A 23,870-nucleotide genomic window follows, 5' to 3' on the forward strand; every position below is an offset into this window, starting at 1 on the left:
TTTGAGCGATCTATGATTAGTATCTGCATAAACTGAATAACTTAATGATACACGTTAAATGTATTAGAAGACTTTATATTAGCATTAACTTTAGCATTCCTAATTTCGTTGCACAGTGTGTTCTTTGTTGCTGTTCAAATAAAATAAAAATAACTACTTACGTTGATGATTTCTTACAAACTTGAATCAAAATTATCCCTAAACTCAAAGTGGCTCAACTATACCTGCTACAAGAAATACAGGGAAAAATTACCAAAATTAATGCAGCAAATCAGATATATAAGACACAGAATATTTTAAAGAATAATTAATTAATAGTGTTACTAATCTCATCGCAAAATGAAACACCATATTGTTATTGACATTTAATATATTTAAAAAAAGGAACATTTTTTTGTTTGTTACCTATGCACAACATTTTCACAATAAAATAATCGATCAGTTCATTCACAACAATATATACAGGGTCATACTAGTCTTTAGATCTATATACAAAATCGAGAGATTGTCACTGGGCAACAGTGTTCATCCACGGTTACACCATTTGTAGGCCTTTGGCCAAACTTTCTACGTGCTCCTTGGCTTTGAGCCGCAGAGCCGCTATCGAGGTCGTTCGTAGATCCGGTGGGGTGGTACCTGGAGAATGGGAATGCGCCATTGGTGGTGGAGGCGGCCTGGCTGGATCGGCGGCCACAGGCGAGGTGAGGTAGCTGGGGTAGCCCGTCTGGGGATGACTGAGGAAACCAGGCAAAGCAGACAGCAGAGGCGGCGACAACCAGGGGTCCATGGGGAGCGTTAGACTGGTACCTCCAGCTGCCCTGGAGAGACTGGCTGCCGCATGATAGTCACTCAGGCCTAGTCTGGCGGCTTCCATCTTCTCCTGGCGGCGCCATTTAGCACGTCTGTTTTGAAACCAAACCTGAAATAATAAATGTTATCATTAATTTGATATATATTTTATCAAATATATTTACGTAAAATTAATATTATTAAAGCATTTAAATCTTAGAATATCTGATTAGAAAAAAGGTAAAAAATATTTTTTTAAGGATTCATGATATAATTGTATTCATATTATAAGATGATTATATTTTAAATCACTTATGAAAATGAGAACATTCTTTCAAATCATATATTGGGTGTATAACACATTTAAGAGGAATTTTACAATGTATAATAAATTAGTAAATGTATTTTATTCAAAATATTGTCACCGTAAGCTATCGTCTTTCGGGTAGTTTATGGATTTTAAGTTTAAAAAATATACATTTTATGTAGTGATCCAAGAATCGATTCAATTTTAGGTCAGTTCATCACCGGCTAATGTAAGTGGTATTACTTGTAGTGGTAAACTTCATTTCTGAAGTTTTTTTATGGTTTATGAAAATGTTGAGGCTTTTTCATTCTCTTAAAAATTCGTCTAATTTTGCTTTTAGAGTAGTAATTCAGTTGTGAAAAATAGAAATCAATAATTTTAGATAGATTTGACATGGATTTATTGGAACCCTTTTGCTATGTGTGTTCATAACTCTATGCTCACTATAACAGAGGGTCTTGAGACTTTAAAACTTTTCTCGAATTTGACATGAATGTTGATTCAATAATGCCTCCTATCCAATATCTTTTGGTCATCTTAGTCGGCATTCTTGGTCACCGGTATTAAAATTATCAATTTTTAAAATTCCGAAATCAGTGATGAAATAATTTTATTGATGCTATTGATTTAGCCCAACAGAAAAATTTCAAAAGAAAAGTCTTGATTTTCCACATCAGTAGAAACAATTCTTAAGAGATATTGATAAACAGCAAATATTCCCCAATAACATTTTTGATTATGTACTTCTGATGATATATTTATAAGTAATGATATATTTAATATAATATATTAGATGATCAGTTTTCCACTGTAAGAGAGCATTATTGTCTATGATAATAGAAGTAATATCGTTGGTTTGGCAGTGATTAAATCATTTTCGCGCTTTCAGCATTTAGACACTGTATTTCAGCTAAATCATGTATTATAGATCTGAGCAATTGTTAATCACAAGGCGCTGGCTGCAGTAGAAATTCCTATTCGACCTTCAATAGTGTATTTCTGCCAATTTAACACATCTCCAAACGTTGTGATACAAGAAAATAGAAAATAATTTGAAATTGACATAGGATCTGCAATGATTTGAGAGTTTGAACTAAATTTATTGCAATTACTCTTGAAATTCATCGTCTTTGAACTATCTTGATCTTCTAGGCCTTTTTTGTCATTGTTACTACTTTTACTAATTTTTGAAACAACAACCGATAATTGGAATATGATTTAGCATCATCGCCATGGTTTTGAGTTTTGAGATTCATTGAGATTTGGTCATTTTGTGTAAATTAAAATCAATAAAAGTGTTAGAGAGATTGATTTTGGCTGCAGATTTCTTCAGTTCAGAAAACAAAATAAGGATTGACGTAAATACAACTTTAAATATTCCATAATTGGCGTCTGTATACACTGGACAACTCAATAATTATAGACGGAAAACCATCGTATTTTAACCTACATATATCGGTAAAAATAGATGCAATAAGGTTATATATTATAGCTAACCTAGCTTTGTACTATATAAAATATTTCTGTAATCACATACTCCTATCAAAGTTCTGTCATAAAGCCTTATTTTTTAATATTTTAATTGAAATCATAAACATAGTTCTATCACCCATGAAAGCAGATGTGTTTGCTTCTTCTGTTTATTTTAGAGTTGAGAACAAATAACTCGTTTTATCGAAAATCTGGTTGACAAATCCATTATATTTAATTCTTCAGGCTTACTTTATATTATATATTCACCCTCTATTATTTTATAAAAAAATAATGACTCTAAAGCAATTTAAGACAATGTTCGAGTAACATTATATTTTACTGTAAACATACTCAAGCCTTAATAAGGAATCGATGTCATTTTAGTTGCCTAGATATAGCATATATTACTATCTATTACCGTTCAAACATCCATTCTACTTATATTTCGAGTAAATGGTAAGAAGTCCCCAAAACAAACAGACACCCCGAAAAACAAACATCATAAGCTATCGAGCCCCATCATTCACTATAATTATTCCTCCATTAAATGGAAATCAGTTCACCAGGCGACATATTACACCATCTATCGCTAATCGTCGCAAACAAAAATTTTCAGCCTTAAAAAATCCCCTACCCTATTGAGGGGCGCTGGCAGGAAGAGGGAGGAGGGTTGAAACACAATTTCCAGTCGACTACGTCGGAGTGTGTCAAGCCCCCCGTCCCCCGGCCGCCGTCAGGTAATTATGGGACGATTTTATTAATGGTAACTCCACTTTGGCTGTCATTGATGGTATCATTGATTGATTTTTCGGTGCAATTACGTGAAAAGACGTAATGGGGAATAATTTATGGAAATGAAGGGGTTGACGGTAAATCGTGTCGCCTCGTACTTTCAGCTGATTATCGGAAAATGGTAAAGTGGACATTAATTATTCATCGTGGTTGGAAAATTAATTTCGGGTCGATTTATATTAGTTGTAGTTATTTTCTACATTAACAGTCTTTATATTTTAATATGATTACGCAAGGCAATGATATTATGCCTCTGTTTCAGTTATCTGCCAGTTAGTAATATTCAATAATATTCAAAAAGTATTTTGTCATCCTGATGTACTTAATAAACCGAAGCAAATGTTTTCATGATGATTTATATAGTCTTTATAGTGTGAAATATTTACGTCCTATTACATGATCATTTCCACGAATTAGAAACTCGAGGGACGCCCTTCCCACATATTGTTATATACTTTGAATATAACAATTTATACCGGAGATCTTAATTTTAAAAAATACATTCGGAAAATAGCAAAAAATCATAGTATATTATCGCAGCACCACATGCAGAATCCAATATGAAAATATTCACCACGAATATTATTGCCCTAAATTTTTTAAAACAACTTGTAGTTTGCTGATGGCATTAGAGTTAATCTTAAGACATATATTATGCGAGATGTTATATATAGATTCAACGTTTCATTTAAAAATGGTAGTACGTTTTGATGAACTCGGCTACCATGCTCCTAATTCAAGACAAGAAGCAAAAGTGTAGCGTGAATCCAATCCAATAGCTCGACTCTGAATTTAGAAAACATCTTTCTTATTGGTCTGATGGCTATTATCTTAAAAAAGCACGAATTGAAATAAACTCTAATGTAAAGGTGTTTATGAAAATCAAAGTGTATTGTTATTAAAGAAGATTTATATATTACTAAAATGTCTTTTAACTTATAAAATAGTATTTCTTATCGATCATATATTGACAAAACTTATTTAACAATCCAAATGATCGCTTATCAATTGGAATTAACCTGAGTTCCATTTGAGTTTGCCTATTTGAGAAAGGAAAATATGATACAGAGACATGATGAAATTATTATAGTTATACCGGCTATATGTCGGATTCGTTAGACTTTATCTCCTTAGATAAGATAGATATCATATTTCTATTGCTTGTTTTGGTTTCAATTACCCAAAAGTCCTGATTTTGATATCAATGACAGGGAATTGTCAGGTGGACCGGGAAAGTTCGAAGACAATTATTTTCCTGACTTATTGGACACAAAACTAGATCGAATGCACTAAGAACTTCAGTGTAATGTGATTTGCGATGAAAACTAGATACACTACAAAATCTAATATATTATGGGCTAGTCCAAGAGAGCTATCTACAATTACAGCTAAGTAGAATATTCATGACCATAAAGTATTGATGTGCATATGATGGAATCAGAAAGGTGTAATATATTACGAGCTTCTAAAATGGAATGAATCTATCTCAGCAGATTGAATTGAACTGCCATTGAACTTGTGAATTGAACCAATTGAAGGACGAATAGTAGGAAAGAAGATCATCCATGGGGAGTAACAGACACAAAGCCATTATCTTGCATAAATTGTTGCAGTTTGGATGGTCAATTCTGCAACACCCAGCGTACTCATCAGATATATCGTCTTCTGATTATCGCTTGAACACATTACAGATTTTTACAGAAATTTGTAAACAAATACTTCTAGATTACCACCAAAATAACAGTGTTGTTTCGACACAATGTTGCTATGTTGACAGAAAGAAAGGAAAACGTTGTAGAAAATTATTTTAAAATATTTTGAGAACATAATAATAATATAAATATAACTTTTGAAATGAAAACACGGCCACATTATGTACAAGAAACTAATATTTCATAATTTTCCTTTTTACCAAATAGAATTTTTTTGAAGTAGACATAGTGCCTAGCAAACGACATGTGATCTACATAAAGACTGATGCTTAGACAATCCGGAGACTGTACCCAGTCTGGTTAGTGGATTGACTGGGATAGTAACATGTCAATTGAAAACTCCCCGGCCTAGCACATAGATGGTGCTACTAGAATTAAATTCGTATAATTTTTATTTAGCCCTAATCTTCAAAAGATGCGTGGAAGCTGCCGGATCATTAGTTTGTGAATTATAGCATTTTGAGTGAAGCAACTTTTGTTATTGTGAAAAAAATGGATAAAAAGGAATTTCGCCTGTTAAAAATACTGCTTTTTGAAGCGAAAAAATACAGTTGAAGCAAAAACTTGGCTTCATGCCGAGTAGCTGGACACTGCCCCAGTTGTTGTGTTGAAATGAGCACCGAAGACGGTGAGCGCAGTGGATACTCAAAAGAGGTTGTTACCGACGAAAATATTTAAAAAATCCACAAAATAATTTTGAATTACTGCAAATTGAAACTGAATGAAATCGCAGACTCTCGAAAGATATCAACGGAACGTATACATCATATCATTCACGAATATTTGGGTATGAGAAAGCTCTGTGCAAAGTGGGTGCCGCGCGAGCTCACTTTAGACCCAAAACAACGACGAGTTGATGATTCGGAGCAGTGTTTGAAGATGATCAAACGTAATAAACCCGAGTTTTTGCTGCGCTATCGTGACAATGGATGAAACATAGCTCCATGATTTCACTACGAAGTCCAATCGATAGTTATCCGAGTGGACACCACACATGAACCCGCTCCAAAATGTGGGAAAAAGCAAGAGTCGGCTGGCAAGTTTATGACCTCTATGTTTTGAGGTGCGCATGGAATGATTTTCATAGACTACCTTGAAAAGGAAAGGACCATCAACAGCGACTATTACATAACATCATTGGATCGTTTGAAGGACGAAGTCGCCGATAACGGCCGTATTATATGAACAAGAAAGTGCTGCTTCACCAAGATAATGCACCGTGTCACAAGTCAGTGGCAACAATAGCAAAATTCCATGAATTGGGCTTCGAATTGCTTCCTGATCCAACGTATTCTACAGATCTGGCCACCAGCGATTCTTTCCTGTTCTCAGATCTCAAAAAATGCTCGTTGGGAAGATATTTTCGTCGTATGAAGAGGTGATCGCCGAAACTGAGGCCTATTTTAAAGCAAAGGATAAATTGTACTATAAAAATGGTATTGAAAAGTTGGAGGATCGCAGTTGAATAAAAAAACTAATTTTGCCAAAAAAGACTTGTTTTACTTTGGTAGGCCGGGGACTTTTCAATTGATCTGTTAGTTCCCTGTTGAATCTAAGTAAGGAAGCCTGGATTTAATTACAGAGACTTAAAACATCCAGCAAAAAAAATATTTATTCCTAACACGAGTTTATCTCGCGTTACTTTCTTATAGTGTAATAATTGATTTAACATCATTGGTTTTCTCCAGCACCGGACATCCGACCGGTCGTACGCCATTGTTTTGTGACAGGCGTGTTATGTTCAAGGTATTAAACGAAATTTAATAACTGTGCCTAATAAATAGAGCCCGTCGCCAGTGTCGTAGTCCCACGAGGGTCGCGGGGTCCCGCCGGGCTAATTGTCGTCGGATTACGAGCAGAGCCGACGCTCGTAATAGGCTCCGTCTAACTGTCTCCGAGCGCTAATAAGAACGGGCGACCCCCACAAACAAACAGTAAATAAAGTAACCGGGTCCGGTGGGAGGGTGGGTGGCGCGTGGCGTTCACGTGCCGCCCAAATTACACGTCGCCCGCCAGCGGTGACGTTGATACGTGTAACTGCCAATTTGGACTGATGCGTCCGACGCTCTCTGCCTTTGTGCGGAATCGGAAATTGTGATGATTAACATAGTTTTATGGTGGCCACTGTAATTTTCCGACAACAGCCGGCCAATTTCGTCGATTAACCGCCGTTTATTGCTCCACGGTTCCGTTGTAATTGACTTTTTGCGAATGTCAGCGTTTTGTGAGCTGTCACAAATTGTTCACATGACGAAGAATCGTAGTTGAATATGAACTCGCTTACTGAATCAGAAAAATTATATACATAATAATATTATATGGTCTATTCAAAGTGTTTTTAGTATGCGTCGTGGATATTTGTGATGTCGAAATATTACAATGTTGCCGCCGCATCAATTTTGAGTTTTAGTTCAGTTTGGCTTTAACATACAAGAACATTCTAATCTAAATAAAATAATTGAACGAAAATGTTATCAAATATAACATATTTTAACATAATATTATATCTGGAAACTACAGTTAATTGTATAGCCACAATAATTTATAGGTAAAAGTTGAAATCTCTTATCACTATTGCCTTCAAGAATTTTGCATACGTCTGACAGCTGGTCCCCGTTCGGTTGTCAGATGTACACTAAATTATTCAAAATATTAGTTATAATTATTACAGGTTATAGACCAGCAATCATTATTTTAGCCCTTTATTTTAATAAATTTTAAGTCGCTCTGAAACATGTCATATTACTTTGTTTGAAAATGCCGAAAACAATAGATATTCAGGGTCACAAATTGATTGCGGCTTTAACAGGTTATTTCGAAAAGGAACGAGATAACGGAGGCTCCCTTTTGCCGGTAAATTCCGTTAGAGAGGTAATTATTGATGATATTAAAAGATATTTACTTTTGATCAACTCTACAACTACTCTAACACACTGTACACCTGGAAACCTTTTAAATTCCTAATATATTTCTTACATTACATATATATATATATATATATATATATATATACATATATATATATATATATATATATATATATATATATATATATATATATTATATTTTTAGAAATGGCTTAAAATATCTGTTGGTATGCATGTAGAGATTGAAAATATATGAATGACTGCTTCTATGAATTTTACATATAAATAATGTTATTAACAAAAATATGTGCAAATAAAACACATTACTAACAATATTTACTTATCATTCAATGTATATAGGAGGAGTTAAGTTATTTCTAAGCGAATTTTGTTAGAAGCTTTATTGAGAAATATGATTTGAAGTAATTATATTTATTCTGGCATAAACAGAAATATAAATAATTAAATTAACAAAAATGTTTGAAACAAAGGATGCAGAGGATTCTATTTTCTATAATATTCATAATAGGAAAACAAATAGGAAGGAAAATAATTGAACGATTTTTGTCATTTTGGCCTTTAATATCTTTAGACGTGGTTATGAGATTTTATAAAACTTTTGAGACAAACTTTAGAACCTCAAAATAAAAGTTTCTAAATGAGTTTACAGCATCTTTTAATACGAGGTGAAACTCTTCATTTGACTGGCCTAATATTTATATACAAATGCTCGAAAGGCAGTTGATTTACTGACTTGACGGAATATCCAGCAAACATTGCCTTAGTAGTAGAGTGTTTACATATATATGGCCTATAAATAAATTTGAAATTATTAACAACTGATGGTGTTACTCTGTATTAAATCGCATTGGGTATATTTGTAACCAAATTCGTGTTGAAGCTCACTGATGTGTCATTTTGTCGAAATGTAAAAAAGAAACTTTTTCAGTTCATTAAAATGTTTGAATGTATACCAAATAAATCGCATTTTCCGGAAGTTTTACTTTATTACTTTAATTTGAATATAAATATGATCAAAGGTCATGAATAATCAAAAAATCAAAATATCAAATGTGAGACATTAAAGTGAAATTGTCAAAAAATGGGTCATAATCCATAAATTGCGTGAAAGATGCGAAAATGTATCCACTATCGATACACATTACATTGCAACGATTTTTCGCAATAAATCTCAAAAATAAAAAAACATTATCACAAAATATAGAGATATATAACATATAGTGCTGATGTAAAAACGAGACAAAAAATTTATTTAAAAAAAGAAACAGAATGGGAAGTTAAGAAGCAACTGTTTTCGGGTCCTCACTGGGCGTTTTAGCCGCCAGAGGGCCTGGGGCAAGAACAACTGAGACATTTATTTTAATATTTACTCCACTCAGATGACGATGGTTTTGATTCCAGTGTTGGAACCATGTTTCATCCATTGTATATGTTGACCCAAAAACTCCGGTTTGTTACATGTAAACATGGCCAAACACTGTTCAGAATCATCAACACGTTCTTGTTCTTGGCGAACAATAAACGCGTCACTCACATTCGGCAACAGAGCTATTTCATAGTCAAATGCTCATGCAATATAATACCAACATGTTCTTTTGACATCTCTGCGGTATTAGCTAACTCACGCAACTTCACTTTTCGATCGTTCAAAACGATTTTGTGGATGATTTTGATATTTTATGGTGTTACCACCTCATTTGGACTTCCTTTGCCTTCTGCGTCATCGGTGTCTCTATGACCATGTTTGAAGTCAACAAACCTACGTTTTATTCTAGTTTCTGATGGAGCCGAGCCCTTGTAACACTTTTCAAGCCTTTGCTTCGCTTGAATGGTATTATTTCCCATCAAGACGCAGTGTAAAATTAAAACACTAAGTTGTTTTTAATCCACTGTTTTGAAAATAACAAAAGTAGTGTCACTCTTAGCCCACAAACTTATGAGTATCGATATTTCTTTCCTTGCTATTTTTACTATTTTGTTGAGGTAAATTTTATTTCAAATTATACAGTGATTATTTAATAGATTTTTAATACAATAGTTGTGTTATTTCCAATCAACTAGCTATTTAATATTTTAAGAAGCTTTTTACGAACCCCAAATCAAATGGGTCTAAGTCTGATCGCGAATAAACAGGATATTGAAACGATTTGTACTTAAATTTATACTTGATTTGTAAAAAATATTATTCTGCTATAGAGCAAGTTTTTTATTGCACGATTTTCTGAATACAATTATTGAAAAAGTAGACAGTAATAATTTTTACCAAACTTTTATTACCAAATTTATAGGTAATGTGTGAATAAAATCACCTTCGAAATCGAATAAAAAGACGAAGAGCAATGAATAACAAATAACCGAGATCGCAACTAATTTGATTTAAAATCATAGTGAATCATTTAAGATTTCTCTGATAGATGGTATTTTTTTCAGTCATAGTAGAATGTACTTTTCTTCCATTGTTGGTGATTTAAGCGTCAATTTTTATATTGTTCGTTCACATTCAGCCATTTCGATAGAGAGCCTTTAAAATTTTTTATTGGAATTTGTTTTAGTAATGATTTTGTTATTATGTTGCTACATAAGATGACATGACAAAATGACGCCGTATTTTTAGTACTACTGTTGACTAATAATAACAATAATTTGAAGATAACGTATTACTTGTTAGAATCAAAGAAAATCTAAATCATATTTATGACTAAAGTTGATTATTTGTGCTATGGAGGGTTGCATAATAGTTATATTATATATTATATTATATCGTTATATTATGTGCTTGCATACAGTCAATAATGGTTGCAATATATATTAATCAACACTTTTTGGCAGCGATCCAATCATCGATACATTTTCATACTCTATCAGAATTTTAAAATCGCATGCCTGCCAAACTATGCTGCATGGATCTTTACAAGTGGTAATGTGAAGGCGCTATGTCTGGCGAGTCGTCACATGAGTGTTGCCATGTAAGAAAATGATTTAGCATCTGTTAATGACTATTGCTATTCTGTTTTTTAACTTGAATAACTTGTTCAATTCATCTCGGTAGACATCAGCACTAGCAATTTCATTTGGTTTTATCAGATTAAGTTCGTAAACTAGAAGTTATTAAATTGATTGATTGATCTGATGTGAACTGAAGTTTCTGAAGAAAGAAACTGTTATAAATATGAGATTCTTAGTCATTTTCATGATATTTATTATCATCAAGAGATACATATTCGATTAAAGTATCCATTTTATTCTAAAAACAATTTCATTATTGATGCGTTTTATTTGTCACTGCCCTTATATATATTTCTCGATATGTTTTTAAACAAAATAGTTACCCAAAAACCAGCTTAAACCGAAACAGTAATAATGAACGTTTTTTTTTATTTGGCTGAAGAAGCGAGAAAGCAGAGGCGAAAAATCGAAAACTAGTAATAGGACAGTCTCAGTGGGGCGTCCCTACAATGACCCCCGGAGCGCGCGCCGCTGTGTCGTGGGGGGGACTGGGAGATCTGCTTTTGACGTGGTACAGACGCCGCCCCTTGCTCGAACTCCCCAGCCCGATGGCGAGTAATGATTGGCGGACCGATAATAGTAGAGGGGAGACACTAGCAGGCAAACAACGAAAATTAGAGTGTATGAATGGACCACTAGTCATAAGCTGAAAATGATTAAGTTTCAATATATTAACTGGAAACGATAAAATGCCCGTATAGTAAAGGTACTATCAAAATGTATGTAAAATCTGAAATTATATTAGTTTCTAATCAGTTTTAATCGGTAAGCCTAAACAGTCAGTCTAATGCTGTCATTAAACTCTATAATGATTTTACTATACCTAGGTGGCTTAATTTTGTAATTCTTGCTGATCTATGGCAGTTTACTTTTTTTGTTATTTATTAGGCTCCTTTTTACAATTTAGTTTATTTGAACTGAGCTTTCTGCTTAAAATGGGTTCCGAGCTACGGCCCTCCGTATCAAACCTATCGAGTGGCCAGTGACCAACTTGGAGATCATCCCAGGAGACATCCGTTCTTACCCTGCCTGGTTATTGGCATGACTGGGATCATTTTCCTTCTCAGATTTTATATTCTTACCATACCCCAACAGGATTCGAACCTAAGACTTCAGCATTAGTAGGACCGTCCTGTCGCCTTAACTACTGCGCCAACCAAGCCGGCATTGTTAATTTATTATTCCGTTACTGAAAGTGATTTGGTTTTCTTGATTTACTTATGTTTAGATTACATAAAACTTGAAGCGCTTCAGATATGGGATAATTGTAAATCCTTCTCTCATAATTTCTGAGTCGTGATTTTCTTATTAATAAGAAATTATGTCGAGATTTATATAAAAATTAACATGCTTTTTTGATATTTTTAAAGAGCTTAGAGAAAATTGTAATTCCCTAAAACATTTTCATTTTATTTTCAGATTTATACTATAGAAAATAATACGTACTTGATGAAAATTACTTTTTTTAATTGTTATAACTCATTTAAAATGCTCGTAGCAAGCCGAGATAATAAGTTTTTTATTACTTAAATATTGAAACATATGAGATTTTACATCATAATCACTTTTAAATCAGATACATTTAGTTTAGATTCTTTCATTAGTCCATTTTCATTTCAACATTAACAACAGCACTGGAGTTAGTTTATCAAATTTAGTTATAGAAAATCATTGAGTGTCACATTTGGAAAATATGGTCGATGTGAATCATTTCGAATATTAAATATCACCATAGAGGTGTTAGTTCTTCAAGTTAATTGACGCAAATTGTGCTGAGTTCACCCCAAAATTGAATGGTTTATATCAAATAACCATATTTAGAGTCAAGATATATTTGATGAAATTATTACATATGTTTACTGAAATATGTTGTAAATATGCCAAAATATTGTGAAATTAGTTAAAGTTGTATTGGAGGTACTCTCTTGGGAACCACTGTTTTCTCATATTTACTAGATATCGTTCTTTAAATTATTTTGAGTACCTGTACATATCAATCAGCAGCTTCTTCTGAAGAAATCGAAAAAGGATCCAAAATTCTAATTTTTTCCTCTAATATAATATGTTGGTGTGTCAAATATTTTTCGATACTTATAGATTTTACAAAATGCTTTGATAATACAGTTTTATAATAATTTAGAGTTATAGAGGACTAAAATATATTTCTTTTTAAATTAAAAAAAATGGTGGCTTCTAATAAGAATAACTTTAAAGCTAAACACACCATACCAACTTGAAATTATAAATTAGGGTTAAATTTTATGATGTCTAAAAAAAGGTAACACAAACGAGCAACATTTCTAATAATTTGCTCTATATTTTTAAAATTTAATTTTGCATTGCTTAATTGAATTTAAAGAACAATTTAAAGACTTAAAATATAAATATAAATGAAATAAATAAAATAAAAAGATGGAAAGGGAATATATTGTATAATAGTTTCAAACAATTTCTAATATTATTTTTTGATACTCATAAAGTTTAATGATAAAAAAAATGTGACACATACAACAAAGGTTTTTTTTTACTTTAACGCAAATCAACCTTACTCAAGAATTATTTTTACTTTTAGTTTAGTTGCTATATACATAATTATTATCAAAATATAGGATTTTCAAATTTAAATAATTCTGAAGTTGGTGAGAAAGATAGGAGACCTTAGGGCAGACTACAAAATGCAAAAATGCCAAGTATAGAATGATATGTATCCAAAACGTGCTAAATTTCTAAAGCAAATAAGCCTTGACAGAAGATCGACTGGATTAGGCAATCGGACAGATACAGTGATTTTCTATCTTAACAATGCTCAAATCTTGTCCGCAGAATTAAACATTATTTAAAAAATATTGTAAAATGTTCTACCTTCGCAATCATACAGCCCAGATATGATCCCCCTTGACAATTTATTGCTTCTCTCAATGTAGAATAATACAGGAACACGTTTTAATTCATTCAAGGATTGGATTGATACGTCAAATAAAGGGTAAAAAGCGTGTTTTTGGGAATATTTTGTAACTATCTAAAAAATGGAATATAGTTATAGCTTGTGATTAAGAATATTTTAACACTAATAATTTATTCGTGCATGTTGTAAGTACAATAGTTATATAAAACACAACAAAATGTTACCAAATGAACCGCAAACACCCATATAATGAAAATTAATTGACAAATGATCTCTCTGATATCGATATGAGTACATTAAATAACCCTCCCCCGGTGCGAAAATGCCGTTGTTTTTCCCACATCCAACCAAAAAAGCATCAACTCGACGTGCACGATTTCTCACCCTCGTCGTCGGAAAAACAAGGAAAATTAAGCGACCATTTAACCCCAGCCACAAGCCTCCCCCATCACTGAGGGGTACATAATCGTAGCGGCCCTCGGAGAGGAGTGTGGGAAGCCCGACACGTGGAAAGCGTTCAGCTGGAAAATTCGTTTGTGAGGAGAAAATGGGAGCTGGCTTTTTCTTAGACAAATGATGGGCTCTGGACGCAAACCTGAGACGCGCCCGGGACTCGACGGGATATGGGGGAGGGTGATGTCGGTTGACCACCGTCATCTGAACAATTACGGTGGTTTTATCGCGTCAGAAGGAGAAATAGGTGTTTAAGGATCATTAAATAGTGTGTAATAGATCGGCAGGCGCTCTCCTATAGATATATTATAATCTAAAATTTAACATCATTATTTCTTGTCTATAATTACTTTAAACTTTTATGGAATAATTCTAAAATAATAAATTAAACAGTACTGATTGACAGGGAAACTCTGAATATGATTAAAAATTTATATTGTACCCCTAATAACAATATTTAGGCTTCTCATTGACAGTCGCTGATTCGAATCTTGTCGGAGCATGGTCGTAAATTTTTGTTGGTGAGTGTTTATAACTGTGATTGTCCAAGTGTAAAATCAGACTGGATCATCTCCAAGTCGATCACTCACCAGTCGATAGGTTAAATGCTTAGGACTGTGGTTCGGAGCCTACGTTAAATAATAGGTTCAGTTGAGATAAATCCTAGTATCCTAAAAAAGAAACTCCAAAATATAACAAAGTATCATCCAGTCTTCTTTTTACTATCTAGTGTTTAGCAATAGGATAAGAATTTCTGTTATACAGGATCAGTTGCAGAAGATAACAATTTGGTTGGTTTCAAGCCCATGAACGGAAAGCTAAAATAAAATTCTTGGTCTGGTTTTGTTTGGTTTAATTTAACTAATATGAATTCCTTTGAAGGTAAACACACTATACCAATTCGTAATTATAAATTATGGTTAAATTTTATGATTAAATAAACTAAAACAAACAAGCACATATTTCTAATAATTTGCTTTATATTTTTCAAACATAATTTTGACATTGCTTAGTTTAGTTTAAAGACATAAACCAAATTAAATAAATAAAATGGGAACATAAAAACCGAATATATTGTATAATATTTTCAAATAATTCCCGATATTATTTTTTGATACTCATAAAGTTTAGTACCGATTCCTCGAACAGAATCAGCTAAATAACTTGGAATCCATCTTGAGGGTAGATTAAATTGGAAACATCACGTTAGACAAAAATCAAAACACATTAGAACCAAAATAAAACAACTATACTGGTTAGTCGGAAGATACTTTCTACTTGATCTAATATCATAGAGGTTGATCTATAAGACAATTATAAAGCCAATTGAGACCTACGGGGTGCAAATATGGGGTGATACTAAAAATTCAAATCAACTAGTCATACAACGCTGTCAAAACAAGTTCTTCGAATGGATTACGAATGCCTATCGCTACGTAACAAAGGAAGCACTGCTCGATGACCAGGAAATCAAATGGATTTGCGAAGTTATCCAAGATTTCGTCTTGAAACACGAAAGAAGATTACTAAATCATACTAACGTGGAAGCAATACAACTGCTGGACAGCGCGCAGGATGTAAGGAGATTGAAGCGAACCGAACCATACGAACTTATATAAAGTGTATACCTTTAGTGCAAACTATAGCTATAATTTATTATAATTTTATTACTGAGGAATACATATTGATGTATATTCTTGAACTCTCTTGCTTGTGAATTAATGGAAGTACAACAGAACAGTAGTAACAAATTAATGAATGATTAAGATTGTACTAAGCGTATCTAATAAAGATGTTATAAAAAAAAGTTTAGTGATATTAAAACATTATAATTTAAATAATGTTATTAAGATACTGTGTAATAGTGTGTTCAATAATAAAATGAAAACACCAATATTAAAATTAAAATAATAAAACTGATATTAATATTCTAGAATGTACTTATTATTTTATATATTTTTGTTTTTAGTTTAGTTGCTATATATAGCAACTATGTAAATTGATCTGAATAATAAATTAATACTCGTGGTTTAAAATGTTATAAGAATTTTTGTATTGAGATGAGCTATTCTATAATATTCTTGTATATAAAATATTTCTTAAAGATTAAGTTGTTAGGAAAAATATGCATTTTTCTTTTAAGGTCTAAAATGACGCAAAATTGCTCTCCGCTCTTATAAAACGTCAGTATATAGAAAATAAAGAATGTTGGACGCAGTATCAAAATCATCATCAATCAATCAAGTCAACAGTGTAGTTTGCATTTGGACTACGAAATCTATAGTGCATAAATTGTGTATATTATGGTGCAAATGCAAAGGCACTTTCACTTTTAGAAAATGATTTTTACAAAAATCGACATCTATTCCATGGACCTTGTTTTGATTCATGTTGCAGTAAATTTATAATATATTTTGTTTAACAATTACAAAATTTTACGACAGCTGATTAATTAAATCATCATGTTCTATTTCCATTGTTACCAGGAACGAAGGTAGACTGGGACATAACCCTTATATTATATGTAAAGAATGTTTGAGCTTATGCAATATGTGAATAAAAACATAACACTTAAAAATTATATGAGCAACATTAGTTACTTACTACGTACATCTAGAATATAGTAATTAAGGTATTAAATAATAAGTAAGTAAATTAGTTTTAGGTGGTAACTTGATATCTCCCTTACTTGTTAAAACTATTGCCATATACAGAATTACTAGACTCTTAGAAACTGAGTAGGTAATCTCTAAATAGCCAGATTATAAGTTCAGTTACAAGAATCTAGTGTGTCGCATTATTAGTTATAAATAAATTCCTTTTCATCATAAATAATTAACTGGTTACAAATAATTTTTTATATAATATCAGACGATTAATTTATCAATATGTATAAAACCGGCTTGGTAGCGCCGTAGTAAAGGCGAAAGGACGATCCTACTACTATTGCGATAGTCGCAGGTTCAAATCCTGCTGGGGCACGGTTGTAAATTTATGTCTGTGATTGTTAAATATTTATAATTGTCCTAGACAAGAGTGCAAAATCCGATAAGGAAAATAATCCCAGTCATACGAGTAACCAGGCTGGATAAGACCGGATGTCTTCTGGGATTATTTCTGACCTACTCACTCGCCAGTCGGTAGGCTTAATGCCGAGGACCATGGTTCGGAGCTGACGTTAAACTATAGATCCAGTCGACATAAACCCCTAGTTGGTAAAAGAAGACTTTAATGTTTTTTTTGTTGTTCTGGGGCCTATATTTGCGTCATCTTTTTAATTTTTCTCTTATTGCCTTAACCATATTGTTAGAAAGAAATTATTAGGACTTATTCATTCATCATTACACATTTATCATTCGCTAGTATTATTTTCTTCTTTATTGAGTATCTAGCAATAATGCAGTTATATTACAGATATAATGCAAGACTCTATATACAACTTTATTACATGTTTCATGAAAAGGTGGTCACATATTGTTGCTTTTAGATTCGCCCATATATTAATGGAAATTGGTAGTTTATATCGTTTTATACAATTTCTGTTCATTTCCATTTTTAATAATCTTCTGGGTCTAACCTATACTGAGCATTATTTGACATATTGTTTTTAGTAATCTAATTCAATTTTTACATTCTTATACATAACAATATGCTAAAATGTTGTAAAATGACCTTGTTCATTTTCTGTTTTTGTATAACAACATAATGGTTTAAAACACGCACTTACAATCAATCTCGCAAGAAGTGAATATGGTTTTATTTGGTATGGGTTTCCAATTTTTTAATTTTTCTGTCTTCACAGTAGTATTTGTAATTTTTCAAAAATAGAACTGCATTCCTCTTTGTTTATTGCGTAAATGCAAATATCATTAATAATACTGCCATTTAAGACACATTTTCTCCTGTTATTTTCAATTAATGTTAATTCATTGTTGCGTCTAGTACCTTGTAATATATATAAAATATGGAAAAGTTATTATAAATTAAAGAAAAATATGTAATAGTATATATATATAAATTTCTGATATTTGCTTTCTTTTAGAATAGAGATTGTGAACATCAGGCTTCTCCTGTCATTGTAATCTTGTTTTTGACAGATAATTAACCCTTACACAGTAATTATATAGGGTTAAGGGTTGTAACTATTAAAAACGAGAGAAAACCCAGGTGGCTGTGACGTTTCTTGGCTCTTAATCCAGTGTTATTTGTCGGTAGAGCAATAGGAGGGCACTCTTGACTCCCTAGTATAAAGGAATTAATGTAATATAGTTGAATAGTTACAAATTCATGCAGAAAAGTGCTCTATATGAGCAATTGATGTATTATGAAGCTACAATCTGTTATATTCTCAACATCGTTGCTGATTACATATTGTATACAAGTTATTGATTTAAAAAATGTTAACTATTTGTGATTTTAGACCAATTTGCTACAAATTATTTTAGACAATCCCCATAGGTTTTAAAATGAACCAGCATTTTTTAGTCATTAAATTAAAAATGATAATAAAAATATTATTAACACAATAATTTTACTACATTGGGCTTATCATATATATTTTTGTTTTATCTATTTATTCAGTATACTATTTTAAATGCTATTTAAAATTAATAAATGTTAGAAAAATATAGACTTATTGTAAATATTTTTAAAGTGTCTTTGTAATCATTTATGAGAAGTATTTTTTCAAGTTTATGGGAAAATTTCATTAGTTATTAATTATTAAGACCCTGAATAATGTAAAAATATGTAGTGTCCAAATTGTTTCAAACCTCATTTTTATGAACAATATGATTCGATATAGTGTTAGATTATCTAAACTCTCCTCAAAAGTGTTCTTGTATTAGATGCTTCCTGTTTCCAAATCCAATTATAGATTTGCGTTCATCATTATAAATTATTTCATGCTGTTAAACGTATTGTTTCTTTTTTTGATGTATTACAAATATGCGGTATTCAGAAGAAGTATATTGGATTCCTTCACCATTTCTTTATGGGTTGTTAGTATTACTTATGTTAGTGTTACTCTGTGATTCTGTTAAGTTCTATATTACAAAACCAAGGGCATCTTACACAATATTTGAGGTTTTAAATAATACTTATTAATAATAGATAATAATGTAAGCATTAAGTGACCTAACCTAAGGGATTAAATTGATTTCTTTGGTATAAAATAACAAATTTTCATTTGCTATTCTTAATTTATTCAGCATATACCCAGGTTAAATATGGAACGGTCAAAATTGTATTTTCGACATTCATTACTTTTATTGTTTGATATGCAGAATTCCGCTTTCGAAGCCCATTAAATGCTTTTAAAAACTTACGGTTATGGTGTTTCGTCACAACCCAATTGTCGTTTTTGGTTTTGATGATTCAACACTGGTGATTTTGATCGCAATAGATAAACCATTCTTTATGTAAAACTTACTGTGCGAAAATCCAGATCCAACTCTGAAAAACCTTTCAGATAGCTTAGCAGTAGTAAAAATCCAAAGTGAAGGAAAATTTATATCTCATGAATTTGCTGAAAATGCTCGTTCTAGCAGTTTTAGTATCACTCTTTCATTGCTCTCCAGATAAAAGAGAAGAGTTTCTGTAGTCTGTTAGTAATTAAAACTACAACAATCCCAAGTCTAAAGAGTCATGGGTTAGTCTAGGGGAACCACTCACATCTGCACCAAAGTTTTACTGCGCATGTGGTGAGATAAACAAGGTGTAATTATGAGCTGTTAAAACCGAAAGATACTTTTGCTGCAGATATCTACCAACGTCAATTGGGCAAATTGAATGACGTGTTGTTGCAAAAAAGACCAGCAGTAGCGACTAATTGACGCAAAAGTTATTATCTTACATTAAACGCTCGCCCAGACGTTTCGAAAGTTGTGAACACTTTTTGTAATCGAATGAGAAGTTCTGCCCCATCCAAAGTTCTCACCAGACATGGCACCTTTTAATTACCACTTCTTCAGATCAATGCAAGATGGCATACGGTTTTGAAATGATGAAAACATAAAAAATTAATTAATTAATGGCTAGATCGCTGTGAAACTAAAATTGTTCGTTAAATGCTGTATTTCCAAAAAAGGTGGAATAAAGTTGTAGAAAACTACAGAAAATATTGTAATACCATATATTATAACTGTTTATGTTAATAATTGTCTATTTTAAATGAAAAAAATAATGGAAGTGTATTCAAGAAACTAATATAATGCTGACATTAAAAATACATAATACATAATAAGTCGGTTTATTTATAGTTGTCTGGCAATAATGAAACAATTATCTATTATTGTCCTCTATACCCCCCTTGTAAAAAAAGGCGGGAAATCAATGGATATATCAAGGAAAACAGAGATTGGAAACGTTACTAGCAGGAAATTCCTCGAGCCGAATCGGAATTAAGTGCCCCCCATCCCCCATTCTGGTCCTGATTGCCTTCATTCTTTATCCGCCCTTCCTTGAAAGAAAAAGAAAGCGGCCATATTGGCGCTTGCGGCGCGTAAACGCCCCGTCGATCCGACATCAAATTACCCACAACTTCACTTCCTGCTCCTGAGTAGATTATTTTCCTTTTTTCAATCGCCCTTCCTTTTGCCTAAAGTTTTTTCTGCCTCTAGGACCAAAGGAAGCAAAAAACACACTTTCGAACCAAATAAATCGACGATAACTGTACGGCGACTTCCAGGAAAAATCAATTTTCGTTTTCATTTAACAGATACTAAAATATTTTAAATAAAAAATCCCCTCAAGACGGGTCTCCACGCAACAAATAAATATGATCGCTAATAAATGCTTCTTTTCTATAACCTCGTCGGTCTTTTGAAACTTTTTGATGACTAGTTTTGGTCTTATTAATAAATTATTTTAATACTTTTATGGTATAATTAGAAATTCTGATATGTATCGACGGTTTGATGTTATCTAATATAATTATACACAGGTAAAAACTGTAAACAGGTTGTGCATTTTCCTTCCACGGTAGAAAAATATTTAGAGAAATGTGACTAAATCTTGGCAAAGCGCGAATAAGTCGATATAGTTTGAACATCGATAATTTATTGCTATGAAGACCATTCTAATCTAACTATCTTTCATTATGCGTAAAGTGCTTTATAAAAGTAATAACGATGAAAATAAAATTTGAGGCTTGGCCTAATATATTTTGTTTTTGTACAATTTTGTTCTTTATTCATTTATCAAGTAATATCGAAAATTTTATATAATACAATGTGATGTTTCTTGTTTGAGAAAGGAGCTTGAATTCACCACATATTCCTACAGGATTCGATTGCTAACCAGACGGATAAAAACGGGACCCATATGATCTTACAGAAATACTCACTGTTGTTCACTACTACTTAAAGATTATATATTATTTAAGTAAAAATAAATATATTCGTTTAATACTGCTGGACTAGGCCTACTGCTTAACGTGCGATCCGAACCACGGTCCTCTGCGTTAAGCCTACCGTGACTAAACACCTGCTAGTGACGTGGAAACCAACACAGAAGACCTCCGCTTTTGCTGGTTCCAGACGTAACTGGAATGATTTTCGTTGATTTTCCACTATAGTCTTATGGACAATCAACAATAATAATACATGCCTTCTACCATCTCAACTACCAAGTGCCAATCAAATTCTTTTATGATTAGATTAGCAAAAGCTAATATTAAATATCTAGTTTCTTGTGCATCAAATAGTTAAATGAGCTATATTTCCTCAGATTAAGGATAATTGATATATATATATATATATATATATATATATATATATATATATATATATATATATATATATATATATATATATATATATATGTGTATGTATTATGGCAGACAAAAGTTTCAAATACCTCGAGCAATTCTTATGTGTAGACAATCTATGAGCCCAAATATTGTTAGTCAAGTTAAGTGAAGTACAAGAAACTAAGCAAAGATTTAGTAAAAGAATTCATAGGAGTCTATAATATGTTATATCATGCCTAATTCCAGATTATTCCAGTATTGCAGTTGTAGGTTTATTTATCGAATATTACCATCCAGCGCCAATTATATATAACATATATAACATATATATAACATACATATAACATATATAATACATTTCAAAACTTTTTTTACTACCTTACTTACTACTTTACTTTACTTTTTTAACTTACCATCAGCTACGTAAAATTAATATTTTGGTAACTCTATAAAATACATTTGCACCTGTATATGGCAAATTATTATCATAAAATATTTCAGTAGGTTTATTATCGATACAATTTTGTTTTATCTTAGTAAATATTGAAAAAATATATTTCCCAATTGACGATTGTGTTATTATTGGATACTTTTTATAGCTATCACTTGCACTGATTAATTTTTTTGATAAAATACTATTTTTAATTGTTTTTCGTTAATATTTTATAACATTTCATGACCAGTAAGTTTGGAATACTCACGCATTTTAATTATGTAAAGGATCTAGCACCATTTTTAAAATTATTATTTCAGTTACAGTCATATAGGTCAGTGTCAGTTTGGCTAATAATACTCTTTAGGCCTATCTCATAGTCGGCAAGGAAAAATTAATTTGCATCAATTCATCAATTTTCTTAAATTAATGTAAGTATAGTTTTTTTAAAGAAACATAAGTATTTTAAAAGTGAATAATAGGTAATGTTATTGCTGTTGTTTGATATGATCGAAATATAATCAAAATACTTACAGGAAAAAGAGAGTAGAGCAAATAGTTCTTTCAAAATCAGGAGTGGGTCAGTAAGAGAGTTTTAACTACACACTGAGGAATTGATTAAATTCAGAATTAAGTATGTTAATTAAATAAAAATAAATATAATTTGGTATAGCATGACCTTATAAGTTTCTTCGTTATCAACTAGGGTTTATTTGGACAGGACTGCTTAACGTGGGTTCTGAACCACGGTCCTTTGCATTAAGCCTACTCTGACCAAACACCGACTTAGACTTCTTAGAACTTAGAGACCATCCCTGAAGGCATCCGGTTTTACTTAGCCTGATTTCCAGCGTAAGTGGAATGATTTTCCTTGACGGATTTTGCAGTATTGTCTTATAGACAATCACAATTATAAGCAGTCACAAAATACTCTCGCAACACTACGAGGAGCATTCTGTCGTCTTCACCACTGCACGAGCCAAGCCATGCAGTGGTGAAAAGCATTACAGTCATTGGGAAATTTATATATATATATATATATATATATATATATATGTATATATATATATATATATATATGTGTATATATATATACATATACATATATATATATATATATATATATATATATATATATATATGTGTATATATATATATACATATACATATATATATATATATATATATATATATATATATATATATATATATATATATATATATATATATATGGATGATTATTGACTGCTTATTTTGATGCAAACATCAGACATCATAGTAACTATCAGAGCCTGCAATTTCGTCTGCACAGTCTGCACTGTCGAACCTGCACAACCAAAATATTCATTACGATCAGAACTG

The 23,870-nt window shown here is 31.9% G+C and overlaps 1 protein-coding gene across 2 annotated transcripts in view; it reads right to left on the reverse strand.

Annotated features, from left to right (window-relative positions):
- Positions 1-372: 372 nt before the first annotated feature.
- Positions 373-23,870, reverse strand: part of LOC143196022 (retinal homeobox protein Rx1) — a 115,995-nt gene continuing 92,497 nt past the window's right edge. For both annotated transcript variants that reach the window (XM_076403604.1, XM_076403603.1), the window contains exon 3: positions 373-919. In XM_076403604.1, the coding sequence (XP_076259719.1) occupies positions 536-919 (384 nt within the window). In that variant the 3' untranslated portion in view covers positions 373-535. The remainder of the gene's footprint in view (positions 920-23,870) is intronic.

Source organism: Rhynchophorus ferrugineus, unplaced genomic scaffold (genome assembly GCF_030347505.1).
Source record: "Rhynchophorus ferrugineus isolate W39M unplaced genomic scaffold, kcgeb_rfMv2 rfM4, whole genome shotgun sequence".
NCBI classification, from domain to species: domain Eukaryota; kingdom Metazoa; phylum Arthropoda; class Insecta; order Coleoptera; family Curculionidae; genus Rhynchophorus; species Rhynchophorus ferrugineus.